The 23,294-nt window shown below is 40.6% G+C and overlaps 3 protein-coding genes across 3 annotated transcripts; 1 reads left to right on the top strand and 2 right to left on the bottom strand.

Annotated features, from left to right (window-relative positions):
* Window positions 1-1,154: 1,154 nt before the first annotated feature.
* si:ch211-1i11.3 (mitogen-activated protein kinase kinase kinase 5) lies at window positions 1,155-17,241 on the bottom strand. The gene is made up of 28 exons (XM_053880739.1): window positions 16,857-17,241; window positions 16,652-16,791; window positions 16,093-16,280; window positions 15,858-16,026; window positions 14,833-14,939; window positions 14,583-14,753; window positions 14,404-14,516; window positions 11,457-11,616; window positions 11,240-11,390; window positions 10,539-10,643; window positions 10,298-10,347; window positions 9,226-9,321; window positions 9,027-9,111; window positions 8,320-8,453; window positions 7,659-7,786; window positions 5,586-5,722; window positions 5,402-5,507; window positions 4,403-4,560; window positions 4,125-4,326; window positions 3,880-4,051; window positions 3,543-3,708; window positions 3,286-3,465; window positions 3,076-3,181; window positions 2,593-2,821; window positions 2,410-2,516; window positions 1,931-2,028; window positions 1,782-1,858; window positions 1,155-1,537 (listed from the first exon to the last, which is right to left on the bottom strand). Exons 1-28 carry the CDS (start codon window positions 17,185-17,187, stop codon window positions 1,456-1,458), a joined length of 3,948 nt encoding a protein of 1,315 aa, XP_053736714.1. The 5' UTR covers window positions 17,188-17,241; the 3' UTR covers window positions 1,155-1,455.
* A 769-nt stretch (window positions 17,242-18,010) lies between these two features.
* Window positions 18,011-22,332, bottom strand: snip1 (Smad nuclear interacting protein). Its single transcript, XM_053881260.1, has 4 exons — window positions 20,271-22,332; window positions 19,771-19,891; window positions 19,071-19,603; window positions 18,011-18,670 (listed from the first exon to the last, which is right to left on the bottom strand). Exons 1-4 carry the CDS (start codon window positions 20,402-20,404, stop codon window positions 18,418-18,420), a joined length of 1,041 nt encoding a protein of 346 aa, XP_053737235.1. The 5' UTR covers window positions 20,405-22,332; the 3' UTR covers window positions 18,011-18,417.
* Window positions 20,807-22,292, top strand: LOC128768400 (axonemal dynein light intermediate polypeptide 1-like). Its single transcript, XM_053881263.1, has 6 exons — window positions 20,807-21,031; window positions 21,164-21,300; window positions 21,366-21,535; window positions 21,603-21,781; window positions 21,895-22,059; window positions 22,129-22,292. Exons 1-6 carry the CDS (start codon window positions 20,951-20,953, stop codon window positions 22,162-22,164), a joined length of 768 nt encoding a protein of 255 aa, XP_053737238.1. The 5' UTR covers window positions 20,807-20,950; the 3' UTR covers window positions 22,165-22,292.
* Window positions 22,333-23,294: the final 962 nt, after the last annotated feature.

Raw genomic sequence — 23,294 nt, 5'->3', positions numbered from 1 at the left:
CAGACCTGGCCAAGCCCAAAAGGAGGTGAAGTCATGACCGTCTACTGAGAACATTCCACATATCAAGAACTGTTTTTGTTTTTACCCTAATATATGCTCTTGTCTTATAGTAGTGGCAGCAGTCATTTCAAGCCATAATCAAAGTCTTTTGTGATGTTTCCACTGAGACATCATCGTATTAAAAACACATGAGGAAATTTTAAGACTTCACACTTCTGCCAACCGACTTCACGCCCTCTCAACAATCCTCACTGACAGCTACGCTCACGTGACATCCTGAGAGGCAGCTGGTCGGAACCATTTAGAGTTTTTATTGTTGGAATCAAAACAGGATGTCAGGAAGAATAAGTCACCAGATGCATTTAAGAAAAACAAACATGAACTGCTGCACAGCCTTGATGCTATCATTGTGTCTTTGATCTCAACATATATTATATATATATATATATATATATATATATATATATATATATATATATATATACACCTCATATGATGTAAAAAAAAATTCACCGCACCTTTTATTTAACATATTCGTTTTTTCCTTCTCTCAAATTTGGAGCACGGTTCTGTCTTTCAACAAATATGTATTTCATTTTCAACAAAAACAACTCAGATTTGGTGAGTTTTACTTTTTCATGGAACATGTACATGACGTACATGAAAGAATGTACCCAAGATACTGCATATACTACAACAACAATGTCTACTACCAATAATAATAATAATTAAAACAAACATTTTTGACAGTTATTTCTCCAGAGATTGCTTATTTTGGTTTACAGTTTTTTAAAAACAATTTCTGTCCTATGTTTGTAAAAATCACATTTTTTTTAACATTTATTCAATAGTTGTACATTTACATTCCATCGAATATTTTTTTTAAACCTTCAAAAATGCAGTTATGAAAGAAATGTATGTGCCTACAAATGTATGACCTTTTAAGAATATAAATGAATACATTTCATTTATGCCCTTTTTCAGAACCTCTATATTTGCATAATGTATGACATAACATATGCACATACATTCTCTTTAATTTGTCTGATAATTATTTTGCATTTTTGTCCAAAAAGTGCTTGTTTATACAGTTTCATTGAATGCTACAGCCTTGTTAATAATAAGTCAACAGCATAGACCTTCACACCCTTTTTTATTGAATATTTTATTTGTCTTGGCTGAGGCTGTTTCTTAACATTTTTATTAAAAATAATAATAGTAGTTACAACTAGTGTTTGCAATACAGATGATGAAATGTTCTAATTCGTCGGCATTCTCATATTAAACACATTGCATAAAGGTTTCCACATGGTCTCCCTGAGAACGTTTATACAACAGAAACTCAACTGAAAATTAATATTTACATGAATGAACAAGGAGGTGGTGGAGTCAAGTTTAAATGAGTGGAGATTGTCTTCAGTTTTTGTGCAGTTCATCCATCTGTCTATAGGAAGGTTATAGAGGAGTGTCCTCACTGTCCTTGTTAGCATTCCTGTGAGCCGTAATGGCCGCCCAGATTCTACACAGCATTCCTGCTCTGTAAAAGGAAAACAAAAGAATCAGTGGAAAGAAACACAGAAGGGAATATTTTATTCTATAGCGTGTGAATACTTTTTCACAGATTTGAACATAGCTTATAAACTAACATTGCTGTTTAGCTGAACAAAAGACACATGGACGTGGTGCTAAATTTACTTTTTCCAGAATTCTTTTTTTTTTTTTTACTCAACCTGAAGTGCCCTTAGTGGTTTTTCATGGAAACAGTGGGAACAGGAGCTCACCTCAGTCCACAGTACATCAAGTCATCTCTGCAGGCCATGTCCAGCAGACAGTCCAGGGTGAACCCATGAGAGAGCAGCTGAGACACACCAAGCAGGCTCTGGTTAACAAACACCAAACTGCTTTTCAACCAGAGTGAAGTTGAACCAACCGTATTGGTCGTCTCCTGATCAACGGGAACATTCTTCAGCCAATCCACCAAGGACTTCACGTCAAGATTAGAGCTTTTCGGGGGCGCTGACTCATCATCTAGGAGGGAAAACAGATCAGAACGTGTTACATTATCATTCTAGCGTTAATCTAACAAGCATGTTTCAGACAGAAAAATCGTTCCTGAGAAAAAAAAAAAACAAGTTTGAGCCTGTCGAAGTTGAACCAAAAATCCAGGGCCTGAGGCAGAGGAGTGGTCAGTGACAATTCAGCCATGAAGAGGGTCACTTCCAACACTGCTTTTGTCATGAATCGAACAAGGTCTGATTTTTCTATTATATTAATAGCTTCCATTTAATTCAAGTTCATGTTTCAATGTAAGAATTCTAGTGACATCTTGTGGACAGTCTGCTGCAAAAAAAAACCCTTATTTAGCAAAGCAAATTTTAAGCATGAAAAATATGTTTTCAAAAATGTCACCTTCAGCGCATTTCTTCAGAGCGTCAATCTCACTCTGCTTCCTCCGGACACAGTTCCTCAGTAACTCCTGGTACTCCCGCTCTTTCTCACTCAGCTGACTCAGCAGTCTGAAACCAAAAGAGCTCGTGTGAAGTTGCATGTTGCCATGGTGCCGTATTGAGTTCAAGAAGAGAGATGTGAGACCGTTTCGTCTCCAGCTGTAGATCCTTTAGCGTCTCGGACAGCGGGCAGCTGTTGTCGAGGTCCGGGGCGACCGTCGGTTGGGACGCAGGTCGGCTATTTTGGTTTTCTTGAGAGGCAAAGAGCTCAAATTTTTGGTCGGGCACAGGGGCGACTGGGGTTTCTGGGTTTCCTGACTCCTCTGTGTTGCTCTCTTCCACCTCAAACGAGGACTGCAGCTGGAGCTTCAGCTCTGAGAGTCAGCGGGAGAAAACACAGAACAGTCAGGGATGTATCGAGGTATGTATATATTTGTACTTTTCACTTCAATTGGTCAGAATTCAGCAGTGATGTGCTCATGAAACAGTATCCGCCTTTTCAGAGGCAACTCTTTACTGCTGTCAAGTATGTGAATTTTAACATTTTTTAACGTATTAAGGCAAAAAACTGGCGCTTCTTCAGACCATCACTAGAATTCATCAGGATGATTTATTTAACCAGCACAACCTGGTAGAAGAATGGTGATGGCGTCCTGCACGGCCTGCCTCAGCAGGTTGTCCAGCGCAAACATCCAGTGAGGCTTCACCTGCTGCTGCTTCAACACCTTCTTTACCTGCAAGTGGAACAGATATATATATGGAATATGGCAGCCCAGTCATTGATCATTTATAGGACTAGTACAGACGATCTATTTACATCTAAAGTATCAAAACTCACCGCATCTTGGAAGCTGAACAGCACCGCCTGCAGGCGATTGAGCGACACTGCGCTTTTCAGCAGCGTGACTCGCAGCTCCAGCAGACCGTTGGTCAACTGCCTCTTGTCTGGGGATCTGATGTTTTCTCGCAAACAGCAGATGAGCTTCGTGATGTGTTCGGCAGTAAAGATCTCCCCACACTTAAAAAAAAAAGTTTCTGTTTTAGAATGTTTTCTAACTCGGAGCAGAATTCTGCAGGTGTCGTCCTCACACTGACCTGAGGCACAGACTCTTGAATATTAGAGACCACGTTGCCGATGTAGTCGGTCAAAACTCTGTGCAGTGTTGCCCTCCGCTCACTGTCCTTCCTCAACATGAATAGACCAATGTTCTCCTCTGTGGCCGCTGGACTGCTCAGATCTACAGAAGAATCTTCAGGTAGCCTGGAAGGCAGATGGAGGCAGAGACATCAAGTACAAGTCACAAAAACGGTGCATTCAGCGAAAAAAATTGTGTTTGTAGGATGTAGATTCACTAACAAGTCAGGCCTCATTGTGGTCAGCTACTGACGTAAACACATAGAACTCTGATGAGCAGACAGAAGTTTCACTCACGGCAGGAAACTGTTGGTGCTCGGTGGGCTCTCTGTCTCTATCTCATCCTCCATGATGCAGGACTGGGGCCTTCTCAGGTCCAGTGAACAGGACAGGTCGATGGAGTCGGAGTACGAGTCGGTGTCCTCCACAAAGATGGAGATGGGCACGGACAAACTGCGATGATAGTCACCTGCGGAAAGGAGGATGAGGACTGTAAACATGTCCTAAAAACGTCTGAAAAAGGAAATGCATAGACATCCCACCTGATGAAAGAAAGTCACAGTCTGTTTCTTTTGGAGCCTTGACCTTGACCTTTCTCGGCGATGACCTCAGGAAGGTGTCCTGCAGCAGCTGGGTGGCAGTGGCTCTATCATCGGGGTTCGGCTCGAAGCAGTTCATAATGAAGGCCTTGGCCTCATCTGACATGCACTCAGGGACTTTAGGGTGGATCTTGAACATGCCCACCTTTTGAATGAAGTAAGGACCACAGACTTCAACATGAAAGCTTGTTTTGTGAACATTCTGAGGAACTGGTTCCTACCTTAAACATAGCTGCCTGAGGACTTCCCAGCTCGTGAAAGGGTGTTTTACCAGTGGCCATTTCAATAATAGTGCACCCAAGGGACCAGATATCAGCCGGCTTCCCATAGCCACGAGGTCCCTGGTCGATGATCTCCGGGGCCATATACTGGAGAGTGCCTTAAAAAAGATAATCAAAAGTCAATCACAATTCGGTCCGCTCATGCTGCAGAGCCAAAATAGTAGTTTGGAACTTGAAAACTGCCCATTATTTTTTCACCTCCCACCTAAAAATGACCAGAGAGAAATGTCTCGATCACTTTAACCACCAGAACTGGTGAAGGTTGGAGTGTGCTGTACTGGTTTCAATTGAGGTGTGAGCCTAAAAGGAGGAGTTAATGTCCTGCAGAGGATGGAGCTGAGCCAATAGTTGTCCTTGAACTGAAAGAACAAGGTGGTGGATACGACTACAGAAGAAAACCTACAGAAGTTTCTCTGATTCATGTCTTATTTGTGAGAAAGGATGGAGATGAAGGGTAGAAGGGTCTGCAGTCACAAGATGAAATTCCACAGTAGAAGCAAGCTTAGCTCACTGCATCGCATGAATCATGATGGACTACGAAGTCATGGGTTCATATAAAATGCAACTACAAATTTTAAGTCATCCATTGAAAACAACTGCCCCAAGGATAAGAATCAGAATCAGAATCAGAATCAAATTTATTGCCATGGTCAGTGGGGAGCCCACTGACTAGGAAAGTGCCTTGGAATAAAGTGCAACAAAAAAACAAATAAAATAAAATAAATAGAATAACATAACAACAAGACTGTTCATGAATTTAACAGTGTGACGGCCGAGGGGAAGAAGCTGTTCCTGTGACGGGAGGTTCTGGTCTGGATGGACCGTAGCCTCCTGTATTAAATTAAATAAGTAATTTAATTCGATTTTAAAGTCATGATATTAAATTGCGGCCCATAGTTTGATAATCTTTTTATAAACCATTAACATGGCGCAGCTCACCCGCAAAGGTCTCGGTACAGGGGTTGATTCCTGCTAAGCGCTTGGACGTCCCAAAGTCCGAAATCTTTAAAACTCCACTGTAGGTGTTTATCAGCACGTTGTCGCCCTGCAGGGAGCAGAGAGGACGGCTGTAAAATGAGAACTTTTCAGGTGGGAAGAGGATGAGAAAAACAGACTGCCTCACCTTAATGTCTCTGTGGACGATCTGATGGTCATGAAGGTATTTGAGGCCCTCAAGTATCTGTTTGGTGTAGAAGATGATTGTGGTCTCGTTGTCCTTCAGAGGACCCCATTTGGAGCGCAGGAGCGACGACAGACTCCCTGCGAGGAGAAACAAGGATAAAAAGCTTGAATAAAATCCCCTCAGTTTTCATGAGCAGGGTATTTGTGGATATATTTCCACGCCTGGTTATGTATGGCGTACAGATGGCGACCAGTGTTGTTTGAATAGCTGCAGTATTTCTGTGTTTCACTCATTTATTTCTGCACCTTTGATTTGTACAGTCATTAAAAAGATGTTTGTCAAAGTAAGAGTTTCAAAGAAAAAAGTACCATTACAACTTTATCACATGGTACAACACATCTACAATACAAATATTTGTCTGTAATTCAGTTTTTCTATTAGTGCGATGTCCAGGAGTTTGGAAGAAGTTTTAAATGATAATCGCTTGCTCAGCTACTGTGAACCAACAGCCCAAAAAAACAACATAACTTTCAAACGGATTTTCCGACTCAGTGAACTTTAAACTTGGTTTCAACATCTTCTAACTGTCTGCAGTGGCCTGGGGTTTAATTCTAATCCTCAGATGTTGATGCATGTGTCATATTTAAACTGTCTCGATAAGATAATAGGGTCATTTTTCGCTAAATAAATATACACATATCAAATAAAAGGTTAATAAGCGCTTCAATGAAATGACACGAGAGTGAATAAAAACATAGGATGATGGATGATTCATCCCAATAATTTCCAACTGAACAAATTGACCTTGGTGACTGGCAACGGAACACACGACAGGAAGTCTATATTAGGACAGGGCTCTAGAGCACTACCTTCAAAGTCGGATGTGCAGTTGTGCAAGAAGTCGCTTCTGGGGAAGTGGGTGGTTCAAAACTCATCCGGCTCCGAGGAGAAATACAATGACATCACATCTTTTTTTTTAAACTCCACAAAAGGAAGCATGGACCTTTCCCATCTGTGTCCATTCAAAAACAAGCGAGACGGAGTTCAGCTGTAAATGTAGCCAACTTAAGTCCATTCTATGCAGGGTTTCCATGGATTTTTGGAAAGTCTGGAGGTGTTTCGATGTTGCAGCAGGGTGGCTGTTATTTAAGCCGTGGTGGTACACCACACTAGTTTATACGTGGCATTAGCCCTGCTATGCTAGGAGCTAAAATGTTTTAGGACGCATTTGTATGATGTTAAAAAGAAAGTGGAGGAAGGTCCAAAAAGTCTCATTTTGGTTACCCCACTTTACAGGTCACACGGCCAGCATTGTTGATGTCAGCAAAATGGCAGCTCAAATTGATATGTGACCAAAGTACCGCAAAATGTTATTGGATATTAAATCTCTTCAGATCAAAAAAGTAAACCTCACATTGTGAATTTTTCAGGTGCACATTCTTTTTCTGTTTTACTGAGAGTGCAGTTCATGACTGTGGATGCAATGCTTCGACATCCTGGTCAAGGAAGCCGCCTTATCTGATGGCATAACATCCGAGTCTCATCTCTCCTAAATGGATTACTTTTGATTTTGTGATAATATCACACATAGGGTCCCTCTCTTTGAATTACAGTGTGAACAGATCTGAGGAGAAGCATAATATGAACGTGTATTTTGTAAATTCAATATTAATCTTTAATTAATATTGAATTTACAAAATACACGTTCATATTATGCCAGTGCACACCAAATTTAATTCAATGGAAGAACAGAAGAAAATCTCATATTCTGACATTAAAACATACACAATTGCAGTCTATTGAATCTGCATTGTAATTTACGTAATTATAAAAATATTACAATTATAATAATAATTATTATTGTTGTTGTAAACATTTTAAGGATTCTTTTTGTTTTTGTTTGAATGCAAGAGTTCACTTCCAAAACCTGAAGCTCAGACATCTCCAAATAAAAATAAAAATAAAAAATAAAATAAATAAAAATAAAAATAAATAAATAAAAATATTATAGCAGACGTCTTTGATGTTTTCAGTTGTGAAAAATACATGTAACAAATGAATTTCAACTCATACCTCCTGGTACTTCTTCCATGAAGATCTTGATGAAGCCATCTTGACTCACAGATCCCAGGTACTGGACAATGTTCCGGTGCTTGAGTCTCTTGTGCAGGGCGATCTCTTCATGAAGTGGCTGAGAATACCTGAGAGAGCCAGACATAAGGCATAACTTTGAAACAGATTTACAATCTGAATTACACAGCATCAGTCAACATATTAACTGTCGTTAAAAACTCCTCAAGCAAAGTATTAGCATCAAGAAACGTGTATGAAGATGAAAAAGAACAAACACAAGAATGAAAAAATATTTATGAATGACACTAAAAAAACAAATATAATAAGCAAATAAATTAATAATAATTTAGCAAAGCTATTAAATACACAAATATGAGGGAAATATTTTCACATTTTAAAATATATTTAAATAAAATGAAACATATAGGCCTTACTTTCACACATATTTTTGCATCGTCTTAAGAAAATGATATTCTGGGAAACTCAGAAAACCTCCCCACGGATTCCGGGTAAGAGAGGAGCTTTCTCAGATAAAGCAAGCACAGCAGCGCCTGCCAAGTGATGTCCAAATTTGGGGATCATAGGGGGAATATCAACAGGAAGAATCACTGTGGTTTGTTGTCCCTCAGAAAAACAAGAGCGGAGTGAGTCATTCTCGTACGTGCTGTCCTTCTCTGGGATCTCCTTGATGGCGATGCGGACCTGGTTGCTCAGATCTCTTCCTGCATAAACCACCCCGTAGGTCCCCTTCCCCAGGATCACCTTGTTGCCGTTCTCATTGGTCTCGTAGATGAACTGCAGAATGAGAAGAAGGCCTTTGAGAAGTGACAGTCTTGGAGATATTGGTGAGATGGGATGTGGAATTTTTGAGATTACTTTTGGTCTCACCTCGAAGGTGAACTGTGATGTATATAAAATAAAGTATAGTAGAAGTAGAGGTTGTGGAAGATGATGCCATCATGGTATATTGTTTTAGACAGGACCTTGATTTGTTTTCCAAAACAACAAATGGTGTCACAGGCGGGATGCCAAACCGCTTCATACCACATGATTAAACTAAAATGAGGAACCTTCCGTGGCTAAAGCTATGATTTGAGCACGTGGATCAGGTTGTTTATCTGACTGTTTTAGGGACAGATTGATCAATTACACGGTTGTAACAGCAACTGAAGTTTTCCCTGTCGTGGGAAACTAGCATAAACACGGTTTATCAACTGAAATAAAAACCAAAACGTGTATTGTATACATTCATTGTACAACAAACAAACTCTACTGATGTTTTTCATTTTTGCCCCAACGTCTAGCATGCTAAGCTACGCCCTAAATAGCCACCAGTCTTAACTCCCAGGAATGAGGGCTGTAACTGACCTCCAGTATCCCCTTACTCTGGTGCTCCAGGTCCTTAGTGGGGTCTTCCACCTGCTGCACCAAAGAGTTCACCAGTTCACAGAACCTGGAAAGAGAAAGATGCACGGAAAGATCTGATGTTATTGATTCCTTTTGAAGCACCGAATCACTCTTTTAGCGGACGGCAATGATGCGCACGCACAAGGGTGCGGTCACTCACCCTTTGCAGTGAACCTCGGACGGGAAGCAGATCTGGAAGTCGTCCGAGTTGTAGTGGACATAGAGGAAGCAGCTTCGCTCATCAATCTTCGAAGCACTTCAGAGGAGAAAATGGACGTTAAGAGCCCTGCATCATCATTTGTCAGACAGCGTGTGATTGAGTATTATTTTTAGGCACAACACTGATGCTCGCTTATGTTCAGTCCTAAGTGGCAAAATGGTTTTGAGGAGAACAAACCATATATACATTCAAAATAAGCAAATTTTAAGAAAGAAATGGAGTGTACTGATAAGTAGGATATAACAAACACCTAATGTTGTTTTTACATTTCTGAATTTAAATGACATTTAATGAAACCAAGTCAGGTACTCTTCTTGAAATACGTCTGAATTTATTTATATATATATATATATATACTGGCCACAAAAGGGGCATGGCCACAAAAATCTGCATTTACTAGTAATTTCATGTAACATCTAATAATGGTATGGGACCTATGATTCAGCCTGTCGCACGTCTCTAACTCTTGGGGCAAACTAAATCTGTAGATGCCACTTTTCAGTCCATTAATCCAAATCCAAATTCTATTCTCATTTACTAATATTTCTTATGTCCCATAATCCTTTGCTTCAGACCACTTTGCTTCACCGCATCTCTATTGTGTTGTCACTCCTCTTAATTCACATGTTTGAAATGGGCGGAGCAAAGAAAAGAGGAAAGTGAATGCTCGCGAGTGGCTTCTGCAAATATTTGTATATTAGCCTTGAATATTTAAACACTCTTAAAGCTCGACTCATACCGCGCTGAAACACAGTCAACACTAAAGAAGAATTTCATTGAGTTTTGGTCTGAAGGCGACACAGCGGCCGCTTGGTTTGAAAGAAAAGTCGGTGATGACACAGCAGGTCAAAGTACAACGTCATTGATCGAGAGAGGGGAATCCGGAGTGAGAGGAAAAACAACGACTGCTCAGAAGAGCCGGTGTTTTGAGTCCCGCCGTTCCCCGGAGGTGCAAACACACCCACGACTGCGAGAAGATATTTAAAAGCTGTCAGCACTTGTTTCACTCTACCTCACTCCCCGAATTGCAGACGCCGGGAAAGTCCACTGATGCAAGCCTTTCTGTGGATTCAGAACACACCCGTTCAAATCAGCTTTAAAGTATGTAGAGCAACTTCAGCGCAGCCTTTGTATGTAAAACAGACAAGTCAAGAGCACGAAGGTTCTTTTCAGACACATCAAGCTCGCCCACACACTGATTAAATATTCACCAGAAATGCCTCTTCCTGGTTGGGTGCATACACAGGGCATACCTTCAGGGGGGTGATGTGCTTCAACTGGACAGTGCGACTTTCGTCCTCCTCGCTGACCGACACCAGGGACGGCTGAAGGACTTTGCTGGGCTCCAGAATTAGCACCTTAAATCACACATTATTTTAGACTGTTTACATTACACACTGGTGGAGGAGGGTCTGTTATAAGGTCAGTGGTGGTTCTCAACTGGTCTCCCACCTTCACCCTCTAAATCAAAAAACAATATAACTTTTTTTAAAATTATCGTTCCATTTTCTGCTGCTTATCTGAGTCACAGCAGGGAAGCTCAAAATGATATGAGGTTCAATTGAAATAGTCATCCAACGGTTACGGAACAGACAGTTCCATCTAGTGTCCTATGAAACGGAGGACAGTGTTTCGTGAAGCTTCATCAGGTCATCACTACTTGTGGACAAAGTTGACCATGGCCACTTGAATCCTGCCTGATCCTTTGGTCAATCACTTGATCCCACACATAAGACCCCTGATGCGTAAACTCCTCTTCTTGGGGCAAAGACTCCCTTCTGACCTGAGTGGGAAAACCACCTTTTCCCACCCTCAAACTTGGAGCTGGTGATCGGCATTTAATTTGAATAAAAATTGTTTTGTTTTTTTTTTCCCCAGGAGGAAGTCTGCATCTGACAGTATGTGCCCTCTTGTCCCACTTTTGTTCCCCACCGGCTGGACATATTGATCTTACTGGGCAGCGGCTGGTGGACACGGTTGGTTTACACGCCTGCAACAGCATCTCCATCCAGAAGTTCACTGTGTCTTGCTTCGGAGACCTGACCTCTGGAGGTTTAGCAAACTGACGGTAAAGAATATAAGTCTCCATGATGGATCCTAAATACCTGAAACACAGTTACAGTACAGTCAACATGAGCAGGTTTTTCACTTTGGATTGAATTATCCATTACCATATTGGGGCTTTCAGCTTGTAGAGTTTCTCTGAGGCTTCGATGACTTTCCTGTGTTCATTAGCCAGGATATTGGCCCCCAGATAAAATCCAACATCCCAGTATTGCTTCATTTTTTCCAAACTGCCTTTTCTTCCCAGCAGGGAGCTGATGGTGACACCTATATGTGAGGAGAACCAGACCAGGATGAATCATCAGAACTGATCTCACACTCACACAGGCATCTTTAACATGTGTTTTCTGGCATCCCACTGATGTGTTTATATCTGGAGCCAAAATACTACTCAAATCAGTTACACACGTGATCACGTCACCAGTGGATACTTCGAGTTTCGCTATTGGATTAGTAGCTAGGCATTTATTTATGTCTGTCTGTCCCAAATTACCGAAGCTCTGAACTGCCATGGTAAGTTATTTTTATTTATGTATTATCTTGTGCGTATGAGACAATTAATGTTTGCACGGGGAAAAGAACATGTTCTTACAAGATAATTATTACGTTCCTATGAGAAAAAAACATGTTGGTACAAGAAAAAAAAACGTGTTTGTATGAGATATTTATGACGTTCGTACGAGAAAAAAACACGTTTGTACATCAGATGTGGGATGAGCGGAGACCGTCGAGCAAATGCTCTGACAGCAGCTGCTTCTCAATGGACGGACACCATGGTATCGTGCGCAGCTTCTTGAGAAGCCGCGGACTGTCAGAAGACCATCTTAAGAAGCTCCAGGACGACAAAGAGACATACGACATACGAACGTGTTTTTTTCTCGCATGAACATGATAATTATCTCGTACAAACATGTTTTTTCACGTACGAACATAACAATTATCTCATATGAACTTGTTTTTTTCTCATAGGAACGTAATAATTATCTCATACGAATGTGTTTTCTTTCACGTACAAACGTGATAATTGTCTTGTACGAACATGTTTTTTCACGTACGAACATAACAATTATCTCATATGAACTTGTTTTTTTCTCATACGAGCATAATAATTATGTTGTATGAACGTGCTTTTTTCTCGTACAAACATAATAATTATATCGTATGAACGTGCTTTTTTCTCGTACGAACGTAATAGTTATCTCGTAAGAATGTTTTTTTTTCTCATACGAACGTAATAATAATCTCATACGAATGTGTTTTCTTTCACGTACGAATGTGATAACTATCTTGTACGAACATGTTTTTTTCTCGCACGAGCGTAATTATCTCATATGAACCTTCTTTTTTTCACACAAATATTTTTTTTTCTCGTACAAACATAATAATTATCTCACACAAACATGTTTTTTTTCTTGTATGAACGTGATAATTATCTCATACAAATGTGTTTTTTTCTCGTACGAACATAATAATTATCTCACACAAACATGTTTTTTTCTCATACGTACGTAACAATTATCTCATACGAATGTGTTTTCTTTCACGTACGAATGTGATACGAGCGTAATAATTATGTCGTATGAACGTGCTTTTTTCTCGTACGAACACAATAATGATCTCGTAAGAATATGTCTTTTTCTCGTACGAACGTAATAATTATCTCACACAAACATGTTTTTTTCTCATACGAACATAATAATTATCACACAAACATACACATTTTTTTCTTGTATGAACGTGATAATTATCTTGTACGAACATTTTTTTTTCTGTACGAATGTGATAATTATCTTGTACGAACATGTTTTTTTCTCATAAAACGTAATAATTATCTCATAAGAACGTGTTTTTTTCTCATACGAATGTAATAATTATCTTATACAAATGTGTTTTTTTCTTGTACGAATGTGATAATTATCTTGTACGAACATGTTTTTTTCTCATACGAATGTAATAATTATCTCATAAGAACGTGTTTTTTTCTCATACGAATGTAATAATTATCTTATACAAATGTGTTTTTTTCTTGTACGAATGTGATAATTATCTTGTACGAACATGTTTTTTTCTCATACGAATGTAATAATTATCTCATAAGAACGTGTTTTTTTCTCATACGAATGTAATAATTATCTCATACAAATGTGTTTTTTTCTTGTACGAATGTGATAATTATCTTGTACGAACATGTTTTTTTCTCATACGAATGCAGTAATTATCTCATAAGAACGTGTTTTTTTCTCATACGAATGTAATAATTATCTTATACAAATGTGTTTTTTTTCTTGTACGAACGTGATAATTATCTGGTACAAACATGTTTTTTTCTCGTACGAACGTAATAATTATCTCATAAGAATGTGTTTTTTTCTCGTACGAATGTAATAATTATGTTATACAAATGTGTTTTTTTCTTGTACTAACGTGATAATTATCTGGTACAAACATGTTTTTTCTCGTACGAACATAATAATTATCTCGTGCAAACGTGTTTTTTTTCTCGTACGAACGTAAGAATTATCTTGTACGAACAAGATAATACATAAATAAAAATAACATGGCAGTTCAGAGCTTTCGTACAAAATAACTGAAAAACAGGTGGAAAGATTTCAATAAAAATTAAGGGCAATATTCATAACGGAGCAAGAAACACAACATTACATCAGTAGTGTTCTAAATAACCGTCTGGATCCACGAATATTCGGAAGATTCATTGCTCTCAAGGCAGAGAGCTGTAGCACGAGCTCTGTTTCTTTGACGTGCCTTGTCATGCTGTTACAAGCAGCCGTCCCACAGAGCTCATTACTATAACTGATATCTCAATACTGAAAAAGATCATTGACTTATACAGCGAAATAAATAAAAATCATGACTGCTTTTCTCCTAAAGAATGTCGTGTATTCAAAATAATTTTTCTAATAAAATTTGTCTGTTTCTCTGTTTTGCCATGGTAGCTGCATTGTGAGGACGCGACTCCTTCTGTAGACGCAACAAACACCTCAACCCTTCATATGAGGGCATCACAATGTTTTCTCCCACAGTGTGACTATGCACCTATTTTGCGCAGTTCAATTGAAGTTTCAAACTCGTGACCTGCTGCCATCAGCAGCACCACGTTGTTGATACCAGAGTGAAGAGTCGGCTCGGTCTCAAAGGCTCGTCCATACCTGGAAGTGATACTTGGAATTACTCATCACTGAAAGGAGCAGAGAGGCGTCACCAGGTGTGGATACCAGTAGCAGGCCTGATCCCGGCTGTGCTGGTCAGTGAAGCCCGAGCTCATGAACATGTCCTTGTAGACCCGCCCACACAGACAGTACACGTCCGAGGCCACCTTCCCGCCGGACTCCACGATGGGAAGAATCTCCTTCAAAGCTTTGGCTCGGTCACCCGGATGATTCCTCCTGGTTAGAGGAACAAATACTGAATGAGGGTGAGAAAGAAAATATCCAAGGATTACATGACCTGAATCTAAATCGGTACCTATTGAGCGCAAATATGTAGTGAAACTTGATATTCTGATGCCTTGCTACCAGACACATCGGCAGCTCATTGAGAGTCTCCACCAGCTTGATCATGGAGTCATAGTCCTGCACACAAAAGAGGCTGAATTATTTACTTCATTTAAACAATAGTGACACCAGATATCGCTTTGAATCTGACCCTGCCTTTCACAGCAGCAATAACCCGACACTCAGATTTGAGATAACGATCGCACGTGTCACCCGTACGATTAGTATTTTAAAACTCATTTCATGTAAGTACACAGCAGTTTGCAGTCTTTCATTTGTATATTTATATCGACTTTCATTCACTGCAATTGTTGTTATGATGCAAAAGCTGGACAATCCTTTAAAAAAAATGAGTTTAAATGTGTTTTTTTATCTTTGAAACCGACTTTTAAGATAAAAAAAACTATTTTTATTCTGAATGATTATTTACATATTTTTTTGTTTTATTTAGTGCATCAATTACTTTTTCATTAACTGCATTATTTTAAACCTAAAACAAGTTTTTAAATCATAAATAAATTCAATATTAAGTTCAGTGTGATTATTTTAGTTGTTACTTTTAATCTCAAATGGCTTTTACTGTGACATAAGATCTAAATGTTGTTGCATCAATAACTCGATTTTATTTGTAAATGAGGGAATTTTCACTCAAAACATTTTGTTTCCTACTCTTAAAACTTTTTATCTCTATTTATGCAAACAGAAAATTAAGAGTTTTTTTAGTGAAACTTTTATTTTATTTTAATGGTCTTTTTTTAATGGTCTTGTGATGACAAAAAACAAAACTATCCAGGTGCCTTCAATCCTTTTGCCCCAAATAGCTGGGATAGACTCCAACACCAAGTGAAAAAGACGCATGAGAGTAAGTACAACAAAGAGGTAAAAAAAACAATGAAATCAATAATAAAAATGAAAGCCTTTAGGCAATATGATCAAAAATAAGATCTATGAAATGTATATGCACGACTCAAACAGGTTCAGCAGCACAGCACTCACCTGGATGTCTCTGTATGAGAGCATCAGGTTCATGACGATATCTGGGGTCAGCAGCTCCACGCTGTCCAGACGCTGCTGGATGCGACTCAGCTCGTCGCTCAGATCTTTCCCAGTCAGTCTCTCTCTCGCCATCCGGATCTCATGTCTGACAGACTCCCGGAAATACTCGCTGCCATGAACAGACCACAGTTGAATCGCCTTTGCGTTTACGAGGACGAGACCTGTGAGACCAAACCTGGACTGTACGTGCACGTTGTTGAACAGATGGACCAGCCTCTCCACCAGAGGGGTCAGCAGTGGCTCCAGCTGGAAACTGGGCTGCATTAACTCTTTGATGCCCGTCATCATGGAGGCATCACAGGCAAACACTTTGCCCTGAGGCGACACCACGTAGGGGATGAAGGTGTAGCTCCCACACTGCTCCTGTGCAGACAGAAATCTCAATGAACCACAAGATTACGACCACAAACAATTTATAGGAACTGCACTTACTTGGATTCGGAACGATTTGTCATTTTAATGTGGGTTATTACAGATTTATTAATTGTAAACATCATGTAAACAATCCTAATTTAATGTAAACATTTCATTCATGTATTAATTTTAATTTTATGAAGCTTTATGAAGATATTTTCTTTCCCAATTGATTTAGTTTCATTCAGTCTTAAACTGATATTTATAAACATTTATTTATTTTAATTTCTTAGACGTGTTTTAATTAATTTTGAAATCCACAACTGAAACTAATTTATGGAGATTTTTGAAGGCTATATCAGAAGCATTAATGTACTGACCTTGATGGCGTGAAGATCACTGTCCTGTTTGTAACAGTACAAAATGATATTGTTGGTCATGCTGAAACTTTCCCTCACTCCCAGATGGTAGAAGATGGAGGGCTGACAGAAAGAGTCGGTGATCTCCACCACTGCGACGTCTGAGGAGATGAGAAGAGGATCAGCCTGCGTGGAGCCTCGCGGGTCCTCGCATGCCTGCACTTGCCTGCGTTGTAGAATCCGTCCAGCACCTCCGTGGTGCCCATCGAGAGCCTCTCGAACGGGATGGTCTTCAGCGCGGCGTGGGCGTCCCCGCAGGCTTCACCGAGACTCTTCAGGGACAAGTTCTCCTCGGTGTGCGGCACGGACGCGTCCTGGCTGGTGATATAGGCCACGGACACGGGTCTGGTGCGACTCCGCGGAGAGACGGAATGTTTACCGGAGCTCATTTCGATCGCAGACGCGTCCTGCCACAAACTTCCCGCGGACACCCACACCGGGTCTCTGCGCTTCAGCTCGTGGCGGAGACTCATCCGCCGGCGCTCAGTCGTGTACATTTTTGCCACTCTGCTCAGTGCATGTCCCACGACACTTTCACACGAGTGGATCCACAAAATTCCCCAGGTGGATCCACGCCTCCGTCCGACTCCAGACTCCGGTCTGTCCCCTCCCTGCTGAGCTCCGCCCGCTGCTTCTGCAGACACCGAAACCGGCCTGCTCGACTCTCTCGTGACCTCTACCGAAGCTTCACTGACAGAACAACGTGATTCAAACCACGGATTCCATCGAACAAAATGCAGACTTAAAGTTTTCATGTCGTCATTGTGATAGTTTATAGTTCAAGACCTTGCAACTTGTTATTTTTCTTCAGGCCAAGTTGGCGCCTACTTTTGTAATTTAATCCTTTTTTAAATTCATTTCGATATTTTTTATATTTATTTACCTTGCTCTGTCTTGACTTTGTAATCTCTCTTTTCATGGCTTATTACAGTTTTGTTTATTTATATTTTCGACTTAAATCACGATTTATTAATTCAGATCAAACATTTTCTAACATAAGCATTTCAATGCCTTTTTAAAAATCAGGTAAATACGACTTTGAATCTGTAATACGTGTAATTTTCAACTTCATTAAACATTAAAACGGTTGCACTTTAGTCACATCAGTTATAATTCAACTTCAACTTTCATTTTTGAAACTCAGGCTCTTCTACAAGTTCATATCAACTATTGCAAATTAAATTCAAGTGGCCTTTATAGATTATACGATTTCATATATATATATATATATATCTTTTTTTTTTTTTTTATATAGATTTGTGTCACATGATTTGTCCAGTCTCTGCCTTTATTTCTTTCATTAAAGAGAGACGCAGTGAATGAATGGAAACCATTCTGACTTGTTTATTTACAAATATGAAAATCAAACATCAACGTTGTGTGGACAAAACAAAACAGCGGGTGTATATACAAAAAGCACTCACTGACTTTGTTCTCCTCCTCCGTAACAGAATAGAAGAGAGTTGTGTATGCATGACAGGAGGAACTGAGATTACATTCATTGAGGCCAATGACGAAAAGTTCAGCTGCATGTTTGGTTCTAATCGTTTGCTTGATCTAAAAATATACTGTGTAATAACATGACAATGTACAAACAACCTGAGTTTCAAAGTCTTTGAGAGGGTTGTGGCAGGGTTCAGCAATAATCAGCTAAATACAGAGAGCACAAATCATAACCTCCACTTCACCTACGAAGTAAAGTCAACCATATATCCAGACAGGTCAAACTACTCGTCCAGTCCCTCGTCATCCTCCTCCAGCTTGGCGTCCACCTCGCTGGTGTCGGAGAACTCGTGCAGGAGGACGTACTCGCGGCTGCTGAAGCCAAACTTCAGCACGTCTTTCTCTTTGAGCTCGTAGTAGCGCTGGGGCTCAATGCGGTTGTTGTTGAGGAAGGTGCCGTTGCCTGAGCCCAAGTCGATGATGTAGGGTTTCACCCTGCGGCCGGGGGTGCCGTCTGACCGGGTGAACTCCACCAGCCTGCAAGAAATAAGAAAAAACATGAAATCACACGAAATAAACAAAAATAAACAATATGAAGGGCGCACACAACTTGTTTTGATCTTTGAAGCTGGCTCTCAATTACATACCACATAGGTATTTCAAATGGCTCTTGCTCCGGAGCCAGTAAACTAGGATTAAATAATGAGGTGTGATACACCTCCTTGGAAGCTTGCCACCCAAAACAAGCAGAACATAATGTGTGCTCAAAAACTGCCTCTTACACGCATTAGAAGGCACTTCTAGTCTAATGAAAGGCCTGTTTTTACAGCCTTGTACAGGGTGCTGGATTAACAACATGGCTACAGGAAGCTCAAGCATGAGGTCACCATGAACACGCCGAAACAAAACACATTGCACATCCAGGTGTGTGTTTTACCTGTACTGAAACACGGCGTGTTGCTTGGAGCAAGACGGGTGATCAATGGGGATGTCGGCGATTTTCCTCTGCCGTCCCATCAAATAGGCGCTCTGTCTGTGGATGTACATGACAGGCAGTTGCTCGTCGTTCTTGAAGGGGTACAGGCGCCATCTTCTTTTCGGAATACGAGCCTCAGGTGGTTCGTTGTATTTGATCACCACCCCCCGGAATGTGTTGGTGTCTTCTGTGAGAGCGCCTGAAAGTCCAAAGTTTGGCTTCTCTTTCTCGGCGGGGGCAGCATTAGGGCTGTTGCTCTGGCCTTCAGGCTTTCCAAAGTCCTGCTCTCCGTCCGCCTCTCGCCTCTGTCGGTTCTCCCGCCGGCGTTCGTCGTGCTGCTGCCGCTCTTCTTGCTGCGAGGCCAGTGCGCGGCGCTCTCTGTGTCTCTCTCGGCTGCGATCCCTCTCCTGAGGTCGGTCTGACTCCCACCGGCTCCGTCTCTCCTCCGGCTGCTCGTTTCTTCTTCTGCGATCATCTCGATGCTCCTCCCGTTCCTTTCAGAAAGAACACATTCATTATTTGGTCATCGCGAGTCAACTTACATAATGATTTTGGGTTATAACCACATACAACATCACCCTTACAATATGTCAGATCGACAGTTCACATGTGACTGATGAAAGACTTGGTTTTAACCGGAAGTATTCAGAAACCTAATCACCCGCTTTATCCTGACTTCAGCTCCACGGTGAGGACTTCTACTTCTTGGTGAACGGCTGCCGCGCCTGGCCGGAGACGCTGCTCTTCGAGCTGGTGAGCGATCTCTTGCCCTCTGAGGTGAACTAAAAAAAAAAACACAACGTAACTACACTGTAAATGAATGTAACTGACTTCTCTCCCACCGCAACGGGCCCTGTTTCAACTTCTCGTCCAAAACTTAACGTCCTGCTTACGACACGCTCAATCGCACTAAAAGCAGGTCATGCAGTGAACTTGTCATTGTTTACTCAAATCGGATGACTTTAAGAGAAAATAAAATGTATAAATGCAAGGTTGTAAAAGCAAGTAGTGTTTGCAAATCTTATCTAAATCCGTTCCAAAGTGCTCGCACACGGCTTTATATAACCCATTCACAGCACACGTGTTCTTCACATGTCGTCTGGTATTTTGAGTATAACAAGAAAAACCGCATGTGGGGTGAGCTAAACTGAGTGTAAATACCGGTTCGCTCTTCTTCTCGGAGGACTCGCTGAGCGTCGTGAACTCTTCGGCCTAACTGGACTCAGCCTCTCTTCCTTAACCTTTACTCTCATTTCCGGCGAGTCACGTCTTCGGTGCTTCTTTTCTTTGGCCATCCTGCCTTTTGTTTCAGAGAGCGACGTTGATACGAACGATGTAAATCAAACGCAGATTCTCAAAACAACTCGAACAAAAGCGCATGAGACCATCACATCAGACGTTATGCGATCATGGACGACTTCCGGTGGTGACCGGAAAAATAATCCCGTGAGGACACATTGTGTGTGTGTTTGGTTCCGCTGCTCCAGCGACCGTACATTCCCCCCCAAAAGTATAAAACTAATGCTAAAAAAAGACAATATAAAATAAATACAATAATTTGAATACTATAAAAATACAGAAAAGACAGACTGTTTTTTGTTTTACATGTCTATCTTCAGAACAGCAGGGCAACACATCATTACACTACTCATGTGAAATAAACAATTTCACTCTAAACGCGATGGCAAACGTGATTATTGGGCTGAGATGTATATATAAATTAAACATTCTACATTTTGGCGAAACGGACACATTACAGTGAAACACCGGATCCACGTTCCCATAGCAACATAAACACTGCGCACCAGCTTCTGGAAACTGGATTAAACTTTTGCAGCACGATGATACCACCAGCTGATTCGCTGCTAAAATATGATACACCCATTTTAATCGCCAAAAACACACATGTCAAATCACCAAAGGTGAGTTTACTGGGGGGGAAAAAGCATTACACAACTTTAACCATCTCCTGTTACAGCTGTACTTGTAATAAAATATGTTTAATGTGAAGTTTGTGCTGTCTGTTAGTTTTTGCGTTTTCTTTGTGAACACAGGGACGTTCCCTAAAAATGAGCCCGCACCAGCAGTCTGACTTTTCTCCTGTTCCACCACCTCCTAAACCCAAATCCGGGGTGACGGAGTCCAGCTACAGGCAAAATGAAGAGATCCTGAACGCCATGCTTCCACCGAGGTACATGTTTGAAGTCCATTCAAATGCTGAAGGTTCGAGCTGTTAAGATGAGATTGATATTTCAGAGAATGGATGGAAGACAATCAGTTGTGGATGCAGTACGTGTCCACAGCACCGTGCACACGCTCAGACGTGATGAATCTGGAGGAACAGCTGGATCTGAAACTTCAGCATAAGCAAGCGAGAGAGACTGGACTGTGCCCGACCCGCAGAGAAATCTACTCACAGTGTTTCGGTAAAAAAGAGAAAAAGGCTTGTTTAGTTTGTTAAAGATGATAATGTGATCCAATGTTGTGTTGCAGATGAGCTGATCAGACAGGTGACCATCAACTGTGTGGAGAGAGGTCTGCTGCTGCTGAGGGTCAGAAATGAGATTCAACTGACCCTTGCTGCATATCAGACTCTGTACGAAAGCAGCATTGCTTTCGGCATCAGGAAAGCGCTGCAGGCCGAGCAAGACAAAGTCAACGTGGAGAAACGAGTAACGCTGTTGAATTACTTTCACTTCTGCTCTTTGAAAGACAGTCTCCTGCACATGTAATGCCTCTTGACTCTCGAGTCTAAACGTCTGCAACTTTGACTTTCCGTCTCCAGATTGTCGAGTTGGAAAGTGAGGCGAAGGAGCTGAGGAAGCAGCTGAATGAACAAAAAGCTAAATGTGATGCAATTGAAAAGAGGGAGAATGAAAAACGCCAGTTGGAAGAAAAAAAGCACATGGAAGAAATACAGTTCCTGAAAGCAGCAAACCAGGAGCTGAAGGTGAATTTCCTATTCAAAAAATGATGACTCAGATTCAGATGATCACTGCTGACCCTGCTGTCTTCACAGAACCAACTGGAGATGATCATTACTTTCAAGAAGTAACTCTCAATAGGCACATCTTTCTGGTTTCTCGACCAAAACATTCAAGCCATTAAACGTGTTAAAAGATAACATATTTCCAAATTTCCAGCTGCATTAGGCAAAAGGCAACACTGGGAAATATAATTAAATATAAGCTAATATTGAAACATTTCATTGCTAAAATATATATATATATATATATATATATATATATATATATATATAGTTTTTGCTTTTCCCCTTTATTGTTTCACTGTTAATAACCCATGATCGTTCCATTATATGATGAATAAAGTTTGCTTTTGTCTTTTCCTTGCGTTCCCCACATTTCACCTGCAGACGGCATATATTTATTAGAATATGTTCTCAATGGAACACAAATATTCATTTGTGTATACAGAGAGTAAACTATGCAAACAGAGAGGTACTGTCTATTCGTGCACCAGCATTTATTTTAATAACGACACATTATTAAAAGTAATAAGTAATAATAACATAGTATTATGTTTTACATCTGCTTGTGGAGCTGGTCACGGAGGATGTTGTGTACCCATATCAGGTAGTGGGAGGTGTACGTGGTACTGATCTCCGGGTTCACAGCTTAAATCATCAGGAAGCGAGTCAAATTATAGCAGGTTGATCACTTTGGAGAACAACCTTTGCAGTCCTTCAGAGTTGGAGGTTTCTGGAGGGATGGAAGCCTGGGCCTAGGAGCTCCTGCTGCCGCAGTGACTCAACCTTGGATTAAAAAAACAAACCAAAAACAAACACAAAAAACAAACAAACAAAAAAAAAAGCTGCCACTCCGACATCCACGTAAGTAGAAGTAGTTATGACTTTGTTTTAATTTTAAACGTTTTCAGTTTTTAGTTGCTCAAACAAAAATGATATTGTGGTTCATTGTCTTTCCCAATTCAACACACTTGTTCATGGTAATGCGTATGCGAGAGTTCAAACACTTATGTGACGCACCTTTGACCACTCACTTTGTTATAATTTAAGTGTCACCTTTCAATTTTATAGTATCTTTCATCATTAAAAAGTATTATTCACGTGGAGCCCACACTTTAAATGTATAACCGAGGTCACCATGATGTCATGGTGTCAAAATGTTTGTGCCTTATCTCAACTGTGACTGTCTTCACGGAGAT

Source organism: Synchiropus splendidus, chromosome 12, assembly GCF_027744825.2.
Source record: "Synchiropus splendidus isolate RoL2022-P1 chromosome 12, RoL_Sspl_1.0, whole genome shotgun sequence".
Taxonomy (NCBI): domain Eukaryota; kingdom Metazoa; phylum Chordata; class Actinopteri; order Syngnathiformes; family Callionymidae; genus Synchiropus; species Synchiropus splendidus.
The sequence above is the reverse complement of the archived record's forward strand: the minus strand, read 5'-3'. Positions and strand labels throughout refer to the sequence as shown.